Below are 19,214 nucleotides of genomic sequence, written 5' to 3'. Positions count from 1 at the left end.
CCCACACCAGTCAGACCATCACTCTCTTACCCCCTGTGTGCCCACACCAGTCAAGGTCAAACCCATCACTCTCTTACCCCCTGTGTGCCCACACCAGTCAGACCATCACTCTCTTACCCCCTGTGCCCACACCAGTCAAGGTCAGACCATCACTCTCTTACCCCCTGTGTGCCCACACCAGTCAGACCATCACTCTCTTCTTACCCCCTGTGCCCACACCAGTCAGACCATCACTCTCTTCTTACCCCCTGTGTGCCCACACCAGTCAGACCATCACTCTCTTCTTACCCCCTGTGTGCCCACACCAGTCAGACCATCACTCTCTTCTTACCCCCTGTGTGCCCACACCAGTCAGACCATCACTCTCTTACCCCCTGTGTGCCCACACCAGTCAGACCATCACTCTCTTACCCCCTGTGTGCCCACACCAGTCAGACCATCACTCTCTTACCCCCTGTGCCCACACCAGTCAGACCATCACTCTCTTACCCCCTGTGTGCCCACACCAGTCAGACCATCACTCTCTTACCCCCTGTGCCCACACCAGTCAGACCATCACTCTTACCCCCTGTGTGCCCACACCAGTCAGACCATCACTCTCTTACCCCCTGTGTGCCCACACCAGTCAAGGTCAGACCATCACTCTCTTACCCCCTGTGTGCCCACACCAGTCAAGGTCAGACCCATCACTCTCTTACCCCCTGTGCCCACACCAGTCAGACCATCACTCTCTTCTTACCCCCTGTGCCCACACCAGTCAGACCCATCACTCTCTTACCCCCTGTGCCCACACCAGTCAGACCCATCACTCTCTTCTTACCCCCTGTGTGCCCACACCAGTCAGACCCATCACTCTCTTCTTACCCCCTGTGTGCCCACACCAGTCAAGGTCAGACCCATCACTCTCTTACCCCCTGTGTGCCCACACCAGTCAAGGTCAGACCCATCACTCTCTTACCCCCTGTGCCCACACCAGTCAGACCATCACTCTCTTCTTACCCCCTGTGCCCACACCAGTCAGACCATCACTCTCTTCTTACCCCCTGTGCCCACACCAGTCAGACCATCACTCTCTTCTTACCCCCTGTGCCCACACCAGTCAGACCATCACTCTCTTCTTACCCCCTGTGCCCACACCAGTCAGACCATCACTCTCTTCTTACCCCCTGTGCCCACGCCAGTCAGACCATCACTCTCTTACCCCCTGTGCCCACACCAGTCAGACCATCACTCTCTTACCCCCTGTGCCCACACCAGTCAGACCATCACTCTCTTACCCCCTGTGTGCCCACACCAGTCAGACCATCACTCTCTTACCCCCTGTGTGCCCACACCAGTCAGACCATCACTGTCTTACCCCCTGTGCCCACACCAGTCAGACCATCACTCTCTTACCCCCTGTGTGCCCACACCAGTCAGACCATCACTCTCTTACCCCCTGTGCCCACACCAGTCAGACCATCACTCTCTTACCCCCTGTGTGCCCACACCAGTCAGACCATCACTCTCTTACCCCCTGTGTGCCCACACCAGTCAGACCATCACTCTCTTACCCCCTGTGTGCCCACACCAGTCAGACCATCACTCTCTTACCCCCTGTGCCCACACCAGTCAGACCATCACTCTCTTACCCCCTGTGTGCCCACACCAGTCAGACCATCACTCTCTTACCCCCTGTGTGCCCACACCAGTCAGACCATCACTCTCTTACCCCCTGTGTGCCCACACCAGTCAGACCATCACTCTCTTACCCCCTGTGCCCACACCAGTCAGACCATCACTCTCTTACCCCCTGTGTGCCCACACCAGTCAGACCATCACTCTCTTACCCCCTGTGTGCCCACACCAGTCAGACCATCACTCTCTTACCCCCTGTGCCCACACCAGTCAGACCATCACTCTCTTACCCCCTGTGCCCACACCAGTCAGACCATCACTCTCTTACCCCCTGTGCCCACACCAGTCATGTATCTACTGTACCTCCTTAGCCTTGACTTTGGGAAAAAGAACGACCTCTAAAGACTGTTGTTTATCATCCATCGTACTGACTGGTCCATTAGAACACTTAATCATAACAATTAAAATTAAATGTAAAAAGATAACCAAAAACAATTATATTAGATGTATTATTCAGCAGAGATGGGTAATGATAATAAGAGAGATAATTATAATATTATTATGATTGAATATAATTATATTACATTTGAATTAAATGAATGTTATTCACGTGTCCCCCTCTCAGGCAGGGACATCAACCTGGACGTGAACCGTATCCTGGGTTACCGTCACTTCTGCAACAAGCTGTGGAACGCCGTCAAGTTTGCCATGAAGACCCTGGGGGACACCTTTGTGCCGTCGGAGAGAGCCCAGGTGAGAGCCTGGCAGGCAGGATGTAGCGTCAGAGAGAGAGAGGTGAGAGCCTGGCAGGCAGGATGTAGCGTCAGAGAGAGAGAGGTGAGAGCCTGGCAGGCAGGATGTAGCGTCAGAGAGAGAGAGGTAAGAGCCTGGTCAGCAGGATGTAGCGTCAGAGAGAGAGAGGTGAGAGCCTGGTCAGCAGGATGTAGCGTCAGAGAGAGAGAGGTGAGAGCCTGGCAGGCAGGATGTAGCGTCAGAGAGCCCAGGTAAGAGCCTGGTCAGCAGGATGTAGCGTCAGAGAGAGAGAGGTGAGAGCCTGGCAGGCAGGATGTAGCGTCAGAGAGAGAGAGGTGAGAGCCTGGCAGGCAGGATGTAGCGTCAGAGAGAGAGAGGTGAGAGCCTGGCAGGCAGGATGTAGCATCAGAGAGAGAGGTGAGAGCCTGGCAGGCAGGATGTAGCGTCAGAGAGAGAGAGGTGAGAGCCTGGTCAGCAGGATGTAGCATCAGAGAGAGAGAGGTGAGAGCCTGGTCAGCAGGATGTAGCGTCAGAGAGAGAGAGGTGAGAGTCTGGTCAGCAGGATGTAGCGTCAGAGAGAGAGAGGTGAGAGCCTGGTCAGCAGGATGTAGCATCAGAGAGAGAGAGGTGAGAGCCTGGTCAGCAGGATGTAGCGTCAGAGAGAGAGAGGTGAGAGCCTGGTCAGCAGGATGTAGCGTCAGAGAGAGAGAGGTGAGAGCCTGGTCAGCAGGATGTAGCATCAGAGAGAGAGAGGTGAGAGCCTGGTCAGCAGGATGTAGCGTCAGAGAGAGAGAGGTGAGAGCCTGGTCAGCAGGATGTAGCGTCAGAGAGAGAGAGGTGAGAGCCTGGCAGGCAGGATGTAGCATCAGAGAGAGAGAGGTGAGAGTCTGGTCAGCAGGATGTAGCGTCAGAGAGAGCCCAGGTGAGAGCCTGGCAGGCAGGATGTAGCGTCAGAGAGAGAGAGGTGAGAGCCTGGTCAGCAGGATGTAGCGTCAGAGAGAGAGAGGTGAGAGCCTGGCAGGCAGGATGTAGCATCAGAGAGAGAGAGGTAAGAGTCTGGTCAGCAGGATGTAGTGTCGGAGAGAGAGGTAAGAGCCTGGTCAGCAGGATGTAGCGTCAGAGAGAGAGAGGTAAGAGTCTGGTCAGCAGGATGTAGCGTCAGAGAGAGAGAGGTAAGAGCCTGGCAGGCAGGATGTAGCGTCAGAGAGAGAGAGGTAAGAGTCTGGTCAGCAGGATGTAGTGTCGGAGAGAGAGGTAAGAGCCTGGTCAGCAGGATGTAGCGTCAGAGAGAGAGAGGTAAGAGTCTGGTCAGCAGGATGTAGTGTCGGAGAGAGAGAGGTAAGAGCCTGGTCAGCAGGATGTAGCGTCAGAGAGAGAGAGGTGAGAGCCTGGTCAGCAGGATGTAGCGTCAGAGAGAGAGAGGTGAGAGCCTGGTCAGCAGGATGTAGCGTCAGAGAGAGAGAGGTAAGAGCCTGGTCAGCAGGATGTAGCGTCAGAGAGAGAGAGGTGAGAGCCTGGTCAGCAGGATGTAGCGTCAGAGAGAGAGAGGTGAGAGCCTGGCAGGCAGGATGTAGCGTCAGAGAGAGAGAGGTGAGAGCCTGGTCAGCAGGATGTAGCGTCAGAGAGAGAGAGGTGAGAGCCTGGTCAGCAGGATGTAGCGTCAGAGAGAGGTGAGAGTCTGGTCAGCAGGATGTAGCGTCAGAGAGAGAGAGGTGAGAGCCTGGTCAGCAGGATGTAGCGTCAGAGAGAGAGAGGTGAGAGCCTGGTCAGCAGGATGTAGCGTCAGAGAGAGAGAGGTGAGAGCCTGGTCAGCAGGATGTAGCGTCAGAGAGAGAGAGGTGAGAGCCTGGTCAGCAGGATGTAGCGTCAGAGAGCCCAGGTGAGAGTCTGGTCAGCAGGATGTAGCGTCAGAGAGAGAGAGGTGAGAGCCTGGTCAGCAGGATGTAGTGTCAGAGAGCCCAGGTGAGAGTCTGGTCAGCAGGATGTAGCGTCAGAGAGAGAGAGGTGAGAGCCTGGTCAGCAGGATGTAGCGTCAGAGAGAGAGAGGTGAGAGCCTGGTCAGCAGGATGTAGCGTCAGAGAGAGAGAGGTGAGAGCCTGGTCAGCAGGATGTAGCGTCAGAGAGAGAGAGGTGAGAGCCTGGTCAGCAGGATGTAGCGTCAGAGAGAGAGAGGTGAGAGCCTGGTCAGCAGGATGTAGCATCAGAGAGAGAGAGGTGAGAGCCTGGTCAGCAGGATGTAGCGTCAGAGAGAGAGAGGTGAGAGCCTGGTCAGCAGGATGTAGCATCAGAGAGAGCCCAGGTGAGAGTCTGGTCAGCAGGATGTAGCGTCAGAGAGAGAGAGGTGAGAGCCTGGTCAGCAGGATGTAGCGTCAGAGAGAGAGAGGTGAGAGCCTGGCAGGCAGGATGTAGCATCAGAGAGAGAGGTGAGAGCCTGGCAGGCAGGATGTAGCGTCAGAGAGAGAGGTAAGAGCCTGGCAGGCAGGATGTAGCATCAGAGAGAGAGGTGAGAGCCTGGCAGGCAGGATGTAGCATCAGAGAGAGAGAGGTAAGAGCCTGGTCAGCAGGATGTAGCATCAGAGAGAGAGAGGTGAGAGTCTGGTCAGCAGGATGTAGCATCAGAGAGAGAGAGGTGAGAGCCTGGCAGGCAGGATGTAGTGTCAGAGAGAGAGAGGTGAGAGCCTGGTCAGCAGGATGTAGCATCAGAGAGAGAGAGGTGAGAGCCTGGTCAGCAGGATGTAGCGTCAGAGAGAGAGAGGTGAGAGCCTGGCAGGCAGGATGTAGCGTCAGAGAGAGAGAGGTGAGAGCCTGGTCAGCAGGATGTAGCATCAGAGAGAGAGAGGTGAGAGCCTGGTCAGCAGGATGTAGCGTCAGAGAGAGAGAGGTGAGAGCCTGGTCAGCAGGATGTAGCGTCAGAGAGAGAGAGGTGAGAGCCTGGTCAGCAGGATGTAGCGTCAGAGAGAGAGAGGTGAGAGTCTGGTCAGCAGGATGTAGCGTCAGAGAGAGAGAGGTGAGAGCCTGGTCAGCAGGATGTAGCGTCAGAGAGAGAGAGGTAAGAGTCTGGTCAGCAGGATGTAGCATCAGAGAGAGAGAGGTGAGAGCCTGGTCAGCAGGATGTAGCGTCAGAGAGAGAGAGGTGAGAGCCTGGTCAGCAGGATGTAGCATCAGAGAGAGAGAGGTGAGAGCCTGGTCAGCAGGATGTAGCATCAGAGAGAGAGAGGTGAGAGCCTGGTCAGCAGGATGTAGCATCAGAGAGAGAGAGGTGAGAGCCTGGTCAGCAGGATGTAGCATCAGAGAGAGAGAGGTAAGAGCCTGGTCAGCAGGATGTAGCGTCAGAGAGCCCAGGTGAGAGCCTGGTCAGCAGGATGTAGCGTCAGAGAGAGAGAGGTGAGAGCCTGGCAGGCAGGATGTAGCGTCAGAGAGCCCAGGTAAGAGCCTGGTCAGCAGGATGTAGCGTCAGAGAGAGAGAGGTGAGAGCCTGGTCAGCAGGATGTAGCATCAGAGAGAGAGAGGTGAGAGCCTGGCAGGCAGGATGTAGCGTCAGAGAGCCCAGGTAAGAGCCTGGCAGGCAGGATGTAGCGTCAGAGAGAGAGGTGAGAGCCTGGTCAGCAGGATGTAGCGTCAGAGAGAGAGGTGAGAGCCTGGTCAGCAGGATGTAGCGTCAGAGAGAGAGAGGTGAGAGCCTGGTCAGCAGGATGTAGCGTCAGAGAGAGCCCAGGTAAGAGCCTGGTCAGCAGGATGTAGCGTCAGAGAGAGAGAGGTGAGAGCCTGGTCAGCAGGATGTAGCGTCAGAGAGAGAGAGGTAAGAGCCTGGTCAGCAGGATGTAGCATCAGAGAGAGAGAGGTGAGAGCCTGGTCAGCAGGATGTAGCGTCAGAGAGAGAGAGGTGAGAGTCTGGTCAGCAGGATGTAGCGTCAGAGAGAGAGAGGTGAGAGTCTGGCAGGCAGGATGTAGCGTCAGAGAGAGAGAGGTGAGAGCCTGGTCAGCAGGATGTAGCATCAGAGAGAGAGAGGTGAGAGCCTGGTCAGCAGGATGTAGCATCAGAGAGAGAGAGGTGAGAGCCTGGTCAGCAGGATGTAGCATCAGAGAGAGAGGTGAGAGCCTGGCAGGCAGGATGTAGCATCAGAGAGAGAGAGGTGAGAGCCTGGCAGGCAGGATGTAGCATCAGAGAGAGAGAGGTGAGAGCCTGGTCAGCAGGATGTAGCGTCAGAGAGAGAGAGGTGAGAGCCTGGTCAGCAGGATGTAGCGTCAGAGAGAGAGAGGTGAGAGTCTGGTCAGCAGGATGTAGCGTCAGAGAGAGAGAGGTGAGAGCCTGGTCAGCAGGATGTAGCATCAGAGAGAGAGAGGTGAGAGCCTGGTCAGCAGGATGTAGCGTCAGAGAGAGAGAGGTGAGAGCCTGGTCAGCAGGATGTAGCGTCGGAGAGAGAGAGGTGAGAGCCTGGTCAGCAGGATGTAGCATCAGAGAGAGAGAGGTGAGAGCCTGGTCAGCAGGATGTAGCGTCAGAGAGAGAGAGGTGAGAGCCTGGTCAGCAGGATGTAGCGTCGGAGAGAGAGAGGTAAGAGTCTGGCAGGCAGGATGTAGTGTCGGAGAGAGAGAGGTAAGAGCCTGGTCAGCAGGATGTAGCGTCAGAGAGAGAGAGGTGAGAGCCTGGTCAGCAGGATGTAGCGTCAGAGAGAGAGAGGTGAGAGCCTGGTCAGCAGGATGTAGCGTCAGAGAGAGAGAGGTGAGAGCCTGGTCAGCAGGATGTAGCATCAGAGAGAGAGAGGTGAGAGCCTGGTCAGCAGGATGTAGCGTCAGAGAGAGAGAGGTGAGAGCCTGGTCAGCAGGATGTAGCATCAGAGAGAGAGAGGTGAGAGCCTGGTCAGCAGGATGTAGCGTCAGAGAGAGAGAGGTGAGAGCCTGGTCAGCAGGATGTAGCGTCAGAGAGAGCCCAGGTAAGAGCCTGGTCAGCAGGATGTAGCGTCAGAGAGAGAGAGGTGAGAGCCTGGTCAGCAGGATGTAGCGTCAGAGAGAGAGAGGTAAGAGCCTGGTCAGCAGGATGTAGCGTCAGAGAGAGAGAGGTGAGAGCCTGGTCAGCAGGATGTAGCATCAGAGAGAGAGAGGTAAGAGCCTGGTCAGCAGGATGTAGCATCAGAGAGAGCAGGTAAGAGCCTGGTCAGCAGGATGTAGCATCAGAGAGAGAGAGGTAAGAGCCTGGTCAGCAGGATGTAGCATCAGAGAGAGCAGGTAAGAGCCTGGTCAGCAGGATGTAGCATCAGAGAGAGCCCAGGTAAGAGCCTGGTCAGCAGGTAAACACGTCCCATTGATGATCATAAGGTTAACAACCAACACAGCGACTCCGGGTCATTGAGAAGCGCTATACAGGCATTAAAGCGTTCCGTCTCCAGACGGATTTCCGTCAATTTGATTGGGGAGATCCGTCCATTTGATTCGCAGTCTGACGGAATTGGCTACCTTGGTATAATATGATTTGTAGATGCATACAGATTTAAACAAAATTGAGCCAATCGGAGGCGCCAAATAGCATTTTTTTTTTCTATCGCGCCGCCCCAAGCAGAGTCATCACTCAGCGACCCGAGAGACGGGACGCTGCTCGCTCCGCGGTTGCAGCTGGAGGGCTATTGGAGTGACATTTGCGAGGTCTGAGAGGTCTGTCCGCCACAAAATAGTCATGTAAAATAATTAAAAACTCCGGTGTGTTTTGGTTTTACGACAGTCGCATCAACTCTGCTTGTTTACAGACGTCACAGCTACCACGCTGCTTGCACTCGCTGCTATACCGATTTAGCTAACGTTAGCTAATAGCGTCGGTTAAATGGAAGGAGTAAGCCGGCCACTAAAAAGAAAAACCACCGCGGTTTTCTCAGACGAAAAGGATGAGCACCACCACCCAACAAAAGAACGTTTCGAGTGGAAGTTTGAAGATAGCGGTGTTTCAAGAGACTGGCTAGGCTACTGCGGGCAAGTATGTCAAAAAGAAAAACAGAAACAACACATTTGTCATTGTCGTGTTAACAGTTACTTCACAGTACAAATACGTGAGTCCCCTGTTGTGGTTGTGAGTCACCTTTATTAGCTTAACTCCGTAGCAACATCACACAGCTGTATCTGTGTAGACGGTCTCCTCCCCACCGTATATTCTCTCCCCACCGTATGTATCTTTTTTCTACCACCCCCTCCTCCTAATGTACAGTCTCCACCCCATCATAATGTATATAATCTCTGTTAGGATCTATGGGTAACATTGATTACTGTATATTTGCATATCATATGTCACAAATGTAACATTACTATATACCTGTAGTATGTCCCTACTATGCCATAAATGTCATCATGTCAATGTTGTGTAATGTCATAAATGTCACTATGAATTGAAAATGGGGGACCCTGATGTAAACAAGACGAAAGTCTTTCTCAGGTCTGCATCCCCTTAACAATTGTGTGTATTCAGCCGTACTGTATTGTACCCATTCTGCAATCTGTTAAATATTTATTGATTGATTGAATTTTTTTTTAACAGATTGCAGAATGGGTACAGTACAGCTCAATACACACAATTGTTAAGGGGATGCAGACCAGAGAAATACTTTCATCTTGTTTACATCAGGGTCCCCCATTTTCAATTCATCATAACATACACGACATACAGATAGACAGTACTGCTACATCTATACATTTATGACATACCAGATCTACAAATACAGTATTGTTTGTGATACAAAAATAGTCTAAAAAAGAGAGTATATACATTTGACGAAGAAACTGTACATTGGAGGAGGTTGGTTAGGTGGGGTGGGGGGACTGTACTGTACATTGGAGGTGGTTGGGTAGGCGGGGGTAACTGTACATTGGAGGTGGTTGGGTAGGCGGGGTGGGTGGGTGGGGGGGGGGGGGGGTAACTGTACATTGGATTATCGACGAAACCTTACTTGGTCCCAAGAAGAGGGTCTCGTGTATTAAATAAAGTTTTCATTCATTCATTCACTCTGGATCTGGTAAATCCAGTAGCAATACACACAATTGTTAAGGGGATGCAGACCAGAGAAAGATGTTTGTCTTGTTTACATCATCAGGGTCCCCCATTTTCAATTCATAGTGACATTTATGACATACACAACATACATGACATCATGACATTTATGACATAGGGACATACATGACATACAGGTATATAGTACTGTTACCCAGAGATCCTAACAGTAAATATATACATATGATGAGGAGGAGACTGTACATTAGGAGGGGGTGGGTCGGTGGTAAAAAAATATATACAAACGGTGGGGAGGAGACTGTCCATTGTTGTTGTGGCATAATTGCGAAAGGTGTTTAGTCCCTTGTTTGTATGATAACAAGCCGTTTAGTTCATGGTTCAAAGTAATGGGAAAAGGCTCGCCATCAATCAGAAGCTAGCCACAAGACTTGCATTCACGCTCTCCAGCACACAGCCTCCCTGCCTGGCACAACAACCACAACAGTAGGGTCTATAGTCACAGTCAGGACAGTAGGCTCTACAAGTAGGCTCCCTTAAAACACTAACGCTATTAAAAAAAAATGCAGTGGACTCGAGGTTAAAATAAGAATATGACTTGGCCTGAAAAAAAGTTCAGTCAGGAGAATTTTTTTTGCTTTAATCCCTGGCTATACAAATAAAATGAATTATTATTATTATTAACACTGTTATATTTTAACTGTTGTTTCTCAAAGTGGGGGGCGCGACCCCCAGGGAGGCCTTGAGATTGATTATAAAAAAAAAAAAAAAAAAAATTGTATTACAGAAAATTATCACTAAAGTGCTATCTGTTGCAGCTGCACTGTTCTCCATGAAAATACCATTTCTCAAAATCTGAAAATCATTGAAAAGGATCACCAAGTTACTCTGGATGAAAAAAAAAACTTTACAGACAACATTGAGACAAAGCTTCCTGACACATCTCCATCCAAACTCTTGGAAGAACTCATTGAAATCTCATCTGATACCACCTGGAGAGCTAGTTTCAGAGTGTGGTGCTGAGTACCAAGTATCTCATGATGCTGCAGTTAAGGTGTTGATACCATTCAGCCCCACATATCTGTGTGAAGCAGGCTTTTCATCCATGACAGCTCTGAAAACAAAATTTTGAGAAGCACATAACAGTATTGATATTTTCAGAGTGGTACAATTTTATTATGTTTCTCAAAGATCATAGAACAAACCTAGTACTTGGTACAACGTGTACTGCAAATCTAAATATTTAAATGAACTGAAAAAGGTAGGTCAGCTCTCAGAGGTGGGTAGACTGATGGGTTTACTCTCTTCCGGTGGGAGGGGACCATTGATGCCCATGTTTATTTTTTTTGTATCCACTTTTTTCTCCCCTTTTTCAATTTTTTAGCCGTGCCAATTCTTCCCTCCCCTGTATTGAACGTTGCTCGCATATGCCCCCCACTGGCCGGTTGTAGGGAGGATAGAAGCCTTGCATCACATCTCTCCTCCGATACATGTGGTATTTTAGCCCTAGTTGCACTTTTGTTGCAACCCCAGTTATCCCATTAGTTCCCCCAAACTTACTGTAGGTCTGTTATGTTAAGCTAAGAAGTCTGCTAAGAAGCATATTATTTATTATTATTATTTTATTTCATTGGGTTTTTAGCCCTAGTCGCACTTTTGTTGCAACCCCAGTTATCCCATTAGTTCCCCCAAACTTAGGTCTGTTATGTTAATGAGGGACATTCCTGGATAAATAAAGGATAAATAAAATAAAAAAATAAAAAAGAAGCATAATATTATTTATTTTATTTCATTGGGTTTTTAGCCCTAGTTGCACTTTTATTGCACTTTTTTGTGTTTATTTAATGTTTTTAACAGTGCATGAAAGATTGTGTATTACTGCAATTTTATTTTTTTTGAAATAAATCATAGTGGTTAAAAAATTTGGGTCGCGGGGAGCTCCAGTAGCTCACCACGTACCGCGAGTGCTATTTCAGCGCCGTGGACAACCGTGCTCGTCACGGATCTGGGGCTGAGCGCGTTCGAATCCCGGACGGCAGCCGTGCCTTTCCCAGAGTGTCTTCCCCCCCATCTGAACCCTTTCAGCCTGCTTCTGTCGGTCGAACTTGACCAAGTATGAATGCGATGAAAAAGCGATAAACGCTAAAAGAACCAGCTGACTGGTCAAAGTTAAAAAAAGAAAAAAAAAAATTGGGTCACGACTTAATGACTAAGGAAAATGTTGGGTCCCGAGACTATACCAGTTGAGAACCACTGGTTTACAGCATATTAAAATATAGTTTGTTTATGTTCCAGGTAGAGGTGGGAGGTATACAGAATATTAAAATATAGTTTGTTTATGTTCCAGGTAGAGTTGGGAGGTATACAGAATATTAAAATATAGTTTGTTTATGTTCCAGGTAGAGTTGGGAGGTATACAGAATATTAAAATATAGTTTGTTTATGTTCCAGGTAGAGTTGGGAGGTATACAGAATATTAAAATATAGTTAGTTTATGTTCCAGGTAGAGTTGGGAGGTATACAGAATATTAAAATATAGTTAGTTTATGTTCCAGGTAGAGGTGGGAGGTATACAGCATAATTATTAACCATCTTGTGTCCATGCAAAGGTGGATTTTCACTACATCATCAATGACGTATAGAAATTGTAATATTATATGTACACGTATGTAAATATGTATTTCCAATTGTAATTGTTCCTTGCACCAGTATTATAAAGATTTTTGGATAAAATTGGATTAAAAATATACCCTTTTTGAATGGAAAATCACCATGGCAATTATATTACCAAAGAAGAGACATCGGAAATATGTCAAACCAAGCTGCAATTTTGCACTGGAAAAAACAAATACCGTCAAATATTGCAGAATACATTGAATGTATATTTTTTTGTTTATTGCACTTTTTTCTCGCTGCAAACAAATAATGAATGCTAATGTTTAGTAGTCACAAGGCTATTTAAAGATGGCAGGTTTGTGGTTTTGTGCAGGACGCCCCGTGTAGCGCAATGATGACGTAGTGATGATTCTCTCTTCTGACCAATCAGTGGTATGCACGTCACTTTTTGGTATTGCTTCTACCCGCTTGGAACCTCGACAGAGCAGGTACTAAAAAAGTACCCAGTACCAGGTACCATCAGCCAATTTCGGCAATGGAAAACCAGAGTAGAGTAGGTACCATGCAGTGGAAAAGCGCCATAAGTCTCAACAACACTGCTTTCATTCCACTAGATGTTCCCTGTGTTAGACACTTCCTTTGGTCAATCCTCCTTGCAATTTGCTGCTCCCAGCAGTTGGAACCAGATACAAAATACTTTGAAAATGGACAAATTGAGGGCAGCTAGGTGGTGCAGTGGGCAAGGCGCTCGCCACCAACACATGAGATGCTGGGTTCGAGCCCAGCTCTCGACGTTGCTACCAGCTTGGCTGGACGTACATACTAATACAATTGGCAGTATTAGGGGGTGGGAAGCTGGTGGGTGGGGATCGGACGTTGTGGACAGCGACTCCTACAGGTCGGTTGGTGCGCCTGCGCAGTAGAATCAGGAAGCGACGGGGGCGGCGTGTCCCTCCCACGCAGACCCTCGCCGCTGAGAGATCGCACTGTGCAGCTGAAAAGATGCGACGGCTGCCTCCTCGAGTACCGGAGGGGACACGTGATGCAAGGCTTGGTCCACATTGCAGCCGGCTTGTGGGAGGCATGGCCTAACAGCGTTCGAGACAGGGGAGGGTAGAATTGGACAATACGAAATTGGGGCGGGAGAAAAATTTAAAATTGGGAGAAAAAGTAGATAAAAAAAAAAGAAAATGGTCAAATTGTCTCTCCTCACTACTTTTAAGGCCTCTATCGCAGAGAGTTGTTTACACACACCTGCAACTGTCACCCAGCCTTTTAACTGTGATCCGACTGTTCTGCTTCATGTGTTACATACATTGTAATTTTATTTGGTTGTTTGATTGATGTGTGTTTTTTTATTATTATTTTTTTTTTTAGTCGTTATGCCCAATCCCCTTCCTGGTCGTTGCGCACTCTACCCCCTACCGTCGGTCTGGGAGGGCGGAGACTATCGCATGCTTCCTCCGACACATGTGTAGCCAGCCTACCGCTTCTTTTCACCTGGCAGCGCGGACTCTCACCGGGAGAGTGTAACGTGTGGAAGGATCACACTACCTCTCCTAGATCCTCGCTGTGCAGGCGCCCCGACCCAACTGTAGGAGTCGCTGTCCACAACGACCCAGACCCACCCACCGGCTTCCCTCCCGCTGACTCTGCCAATCGAGCCAGTATGACGGCCGGCCAAGCCGGAAGCAATGCTGACGGCTGGATTCGATGCCAGTGTCTCTTGCGTTGGTGACGAGCGCCTTGTCCGCTGCGTCACCCAGCCGCCTTGTTTGATGTGCGTTTTAATTAGTACTCCCCTTACCTCTGTGATGTATCCATCGGCTGTCTCTTCTCTATTTTATCTAATAAAATAATGTCCCCTTTCCCTGTTACCCTTCGAGAGGCCTTTTTGTCCTCTCGTCTCGTCAGGCCGTCTCAGTGCATCTGTTCTTGATTTACCTGCCCGCCGGTTAAGTAAACTCCTCCGTCCTCCCCAGCTGTGTGGCGAGGAGAGCGTGTCGGACCGCTGGATCCTGTCCCGGCTGTGTGCGGCCGTGGGGCTCTGCGGCGCCGCCTTCCGGGCCTACGACTTCCCCGCCATCACCACCGCCATCTACAACTTCTGGCTGTACGAGCTCTGTGACGTCTACCTGGTGAGAGGCCGGCAGGTGGCTCCCAAAGTGTGTGTCAGTGTGCGAGATGTGAACGTATTTGGGCAACATATTCATTTAAAGTGCTACACTTTGACTTTTATTGTGTTTCTCAAAGATCATAGAACAAGCCTAGTACTTTGTACAACGTGTGTTCCAAATCTAAATCTCTCACGTTAACTGAAAAAGGTAGGTGGGCTCAAAGAGGTGGGTAGGTGGGCTCAGAGAGGTGGGTAGGTGGGCTCAGAGAGGTGGGTAGGTGGGCTCAGAGAGGTGGGTAGGTGGGCTCAGAGAGGTGGGTAGGTGGGCTCAGAGAGGTGGGTAGGTGGGCTCAGAGAGGTGGGTAGGTGGGCTCAGAGAGGTGGGTAGGTGGGCTCTCAGAGAGGTGGGTAGGTGGGCTCAGAGAGGTGGGTAGGTGGGCTCAGAGAGGTGGGTAGGTGGGCTCTCAGAGAGGTGGGTAGGTGGGCTCAGAGAGGTGGGTAGGTGGGCTCTCAGAAAGAGGGTCTGGCTCTGATCCTGTGTTCTGGTCTCACGCCTCCAGGAGGGTCTGGCTCTGATCCGGTGTTCTGGTCTCACGCCTCCAGGAGGGTCTGGCTCTGATCCTGTGTTCTGGTCTCTTGCCTCCAGGAGGTTCTGGCTCTGATCCTGTGTTCTGGTCTCTTGCCTCCAGGAGAGCGTGAAGCCTGTGTTCAGCAAGGCAGCGGAGGAGGACGGCGTCGACCTGAGACAGGCCCTGGTGTGCAGGCAGACCCTCTACACCTGTCTGGACGTGGGCCTGCGCCTGCTGGCCCCCATCATGCCCTTCGTCTCCGAGGAGCTCTTCCAGAGGTTACCGCGGCGTCGACCCCAGGACGACCCCCCCAGCATCTCCGTCACACCCTACCCCGAGACCGATGAGGTGAGAAAAAGACAGAGAGAGAGCAAGGAGTGAAGGAGGGGAGACGAAAGGTGACGACAACTCGGGGAGATGTGAACGATTGAGGTGTTTGTCCATATTGGCTTCTAGCTGTTGCACTGTGCAGCTGAAAGGTGGTGCTGTTTCACCATCTGTGTTTTAATATACCAGGGTAGGATATTATCAGGTGCCTGTGGGCACAAATACCCCTAACAATTCATAAACCCTCAATCTCGAACCCCGCCCTCTTTTCTTGATCTTCCAATCACAACTGTTGCTTGCGAGCAAATGGGACTACTGGTGCAGAAATGCCACTGAAAAATAAAATAATCCATCTTATTCTGTTTTTATCCACATTAATGTGAAAGGATGTCTCTTGTTAAACCCTTATTTGGATGAATTCGTTCTATAAAGGCTATAAAATAAAGGTCAAATTGGCTAATTGAAAACAGCCTCCTCGAGACAAATGTAAAGGGACAGTTCACCATTTTAAGAAGCTTGTCTGATTTACTTATTAACTGGGAGTTACTTCAGTAAATCTAACAAGCACCCATGTTTTAGTTCTTACGGAAATTGTTGTAATTTCTTAGCCATGCTAGTGGAAGTAAAACGGGATGGGATACCAAAGCATGTTTCTAATAAAAAAAAAGAAAGAAACCCTAATATTTGAGACTTTCTGTATAATTACAGATGTTGTTAAACAGTTAGGAAGTTGCTACAAATGATTTGTTCACTTTCACTAGAATTTTGGCGAACAATTTCTGCTTCTAATATCTCAAACTGGTGCAAGTTCTTATGGTAGATAAGACTGTATTATTAACTCCCAGTTCAGGATAAATCAGATTGGCTTCTGAAAAAAAAAAGGTACACTATCCCTTTACGTCCTGATGCTGTAATGTACTGTGTTGCTGCGGTCATTCTTTGTTTGGCAGTGTTTTTATAGTATAGGAGGACTTGGCTTCCTGTGTGTGTGTAGTTCTGCTGGCACAGTGACGAGGTGGACCTGTGTGTGTGACCATGCTCTGTGTTTGTAGTTCTGCTGGCCCAGTGACGAGGTGGACCTGTGTGTGTGTGACCATGCTCTGTGTTTGTAGTTCTGCTGGCTCAGTGACGAGGTGGACCTGTGTGTGTGACCATGCTCTGTGTCTGTAGTTCTGCTGGCTCAGTGACGAGGTGGACCTGTGTGTGTGACCATGCTCTGTGTTTGTAGTTCTGCTGGCTCAGTGACGAGGTGGACCTGTGTGTGTGACCATGCTCTGTGTTTGTAGTTCTGCTGGCCCAGTGACGAGGTGGACCTGTGTGTGTGTGACCATGCTCTGTGTTTGTAGTTCTGCTGGCACAGTGACGAGGTGGACCTGTGTGTGTGTGACCATGCTCTGTGTTTGTAGTTCTGCTGGCCCAGTGACGAGGTGGACCTGTGTGTGTGTGACCATGCTCTGTGTCTGTAGTTCTGCTGGCTCAGTGACGAGGTGGACCTGTGTGTGTGTGACCATGCTCTGTGTTTGTAGTTCTGCTGGCACAGTGACGAGGTGGACCTGTGTGTGTGACCATGCTCTGTGTTTGTAGTTCTGCTGGCTCAGTGACGAGGTGGACCTGTGTGTGTGACCATGCTCTGTGTTTGTAGTTCTGCTGGCCCAGTGACGAGGTGGACCTGTGTGTGTGTGACCATGCTCTGTGTCTGTAGTTCTGCTGGCTCAGTGACGAGGTGGACCTGTGTGTGTGACCATGCTCTGTGTCTGTAGTTCTGCTGGCTCAGTGACGAGGTGGACCTGTGTGTGTGACCATGCTCTGTGTCTGTAGTTCTGCTGGCACAGTGACGAGGTGGACCTGTGTGTGTGACCATGCTCTGTGTTTGTAGTTCTGCTGGCACAGTGACGAGGTGGACCTGTGTGTGTGTGACCATGCTCTGTGTCTGTAGTTCTGCTGCACAGTGACGAGGTGGACCTGTGTGTGTGACCATGCTCTGTGTCTGTAGTTCTGCTGCACAGTGACGAGGTGGACCTGTGTGTGTGTGTGACCATGCTCTGTGTCTGTAGTTCTGCTGCACAGTGACGAGGTGGACCTGTGTGTGTGTGAGACCATGCTCTGTGTCTGTAGTTCTGCTGGCACAGTGACGAGGTGGACCTGTGTGTGTGTGACCATGCTCTGTGTCTGTAGTTCTGCTGGCACAGTGACGAGGTGGACCTGTGTGTGTGTGACCATGCTCTGTGTTTGTAGTTCTGCTGGCCCAGTGACGAGGTGGACCTGTGTGTGTGTGACCATGCTCTGTGTTTGTAGTTCTGCTGGCACAGTGACGAGGTGGACCTGTGTGTGTGACCATGCTCTGTGTCTGTAGTTCTGCTGGCACAGTGACGAGGTGGACCTGTGTGTGTGTGACCATGCTCTGTGTCTGTAGTTCTGCTGCACAGTGACGAGGTGGACCTGTGTGTGTGTGACCATGCTCTGTGTTTGTAGTTCTGCTGGCACAGTGACGAGGTGGACCGCCAGATGGAGTTTGTAATGACGGTGGTCAAGACCATCCGCTCCCTCAGGGCAGACTACAACCTGACAAAGACCAGAGCCGACTGTAAGACACACACACGCACACACACACACGCACACACACACACACACACACGCACACAAAACCAATCCACAAATGTTACTCAAGAGATAAAACTGTCAAGGAAACTATAAAAGAAGGAAGGGTCATCCTGTCAGAATACCAGCGTTCTGGTGCCAGTTCTATTGAAGCCTGTGGGAGACGCATGGAGAAGCAAGATATACGAGCTATCTGAGGATGTATACCAATATATCAAACGTTAGCTAGTTAACAATGCAACATATTGCTGATGATCCTGACATCAAAGGTAATAACCTGTTTAAATGACAAGGTAATAAGCGAGGAGATGGCGATTCCATTCAACTCAATGTCACAAGGTTTTCACACTTGGTACCAATGTGCGTTCACACGCTACACAGTGATGTGACCGCACAGTTTATTGTATATAAATACCTGCTTTTTTATTCTGTTAATTGTTGCTTTTTATTCCTTTTATACTGTGGAGCAAATGGAGAGTAAGAATTCCATTGTACTTGTTGCATATGGCAAATCAATCTGAATCTGATGAGCCTTCCTTCTTTTTCCTTAAACTGTATGACTGCACAATCAAAAAGGCAAATAGATATATCGCACTTTGATGACCGTATTTCAGACTCCTTACCTGATGGGAAACATAAATGTGTTTAATCTAACAAGCATTCATCACAACTGGCCTTAATATTGAATATTGACATGCTCAGGTTGGGATTCCTTTCCTATCTCAGGAATCCCAACCTGAGCATGACATGGCCAGCGTGTGAATATGATTAATACATTCAGCTCTTGTAATAATGAGGCCTAAACCCTCCTCATATGATTTGTTTTCATTTTAGTGTCACGCACTCAAGGTGCAGCCTATATGGACTATAAATACAAAGTAATAATAATAATCTGCTTCTTTCTCCCCCAGGCTACCTCCATTGCATAGACTATGAGACGGTGTTCCTGGTGCAGAAGTACAATCTGCAGATCCAGACCTTGTCCTACTCCCAGAGTGTCCATCCCCTACCCGCTGACCAGGCCGTGCCAGCAGGGTGCGCTGTGGCCATCGCCTCCGACAGATGCACCGTCAACGTCCTGCTGAAGGTGAAGAAGACCAGCACTCTGCCCTCTGTCTCTATGAATGTTCCTACCAGCACTCTGCCCTCTGTCTCTATGAATGTTCCTACCAGCACTCTGCCCTCTCTTTATGAATGTTCCTACCAGCACTCTGCCCTCTCTTTATGAATGTTCCTACCAGCACTCTGCCCTCTCTTTATGAATGTTCCTACCAGAACTCCTCTCTTTATGAATGTTTCTACCAGAACTCCTCTCTCTATGAATGTTCCTACCAGAACTCCTCTCTTTATGAATGTTCCTACCAGAACTCCTCTCTTTATGAATGTTTCTACCAGAACTCCTCTCTTTATGAATGTTCCTACCAGCACTCTGCCCTCTCTTTATGAATGTTCCTACCAGAACTCCTCTCTCTATGAATGTTCCTACCAGAACTCCTCTCTTTATGAATGTTCCTACCAGAACTCCTCTCTCTATGAATGTTCCTACCAGAACTCCTCTCTTTATGAATGTTCCTACCAGAACTCCTCTCTTTATGAATGTTCCTACTAGAACTCCTCTCTCTATGAATGTTC

At 49.5% G+C, this 19,214-nt stretch overlaps 1 protein-coding gene across 1 annotated transcript in view; it reads left to right on the top strand.

The window, feature by feature from the left end:
* Positions 1-19,214, top strand: part of vars1 (valyl-tRNA synthetase 1) — a 66,216-nt gene that overhangs the window by 36,018 nt on the left and 10,984 nt on the right. Inside the window, exons 23-27 of the mRNA XM_084337021.1 lie at positions 2,243-2,370; positions 13,955-14,110; positions 14,778-15,005; positions 17,457-17,568; positions 18,494-18,669. Of these exons, the coding sequence (XP_084193147.1) occupies positions 2,243-2,370; positions 13,955-14,110; positions 14,778-15,005; positions 17,457-17,568; positions 18,494-18,669 (800 nt within the window). The remainder of the gene's footprint in view (positions 1-2,242; positions 2,371-13,954; positions 14,111-14,777; positions 15,006-17,456; positions 17,569-18,493; positions 18,670-19,214) is intronic.

This window comes from Notolepis coatsorum (assembly GCF_963971535.1).
Source record: "Notolepis coatsorum genome assembly, chromosome: 19".
NCBI lineage: Eukaryota > Metazoa > Chordata > Actinopteri > Aulopiformes > Paralepididae > Notolepis > Notolepis coatsorum.
The sequence above is the reverse complement of the archived record's forward strand: the minus strand, read 5'-3'. Positions and strand labels throughout refer to the sequence as shown.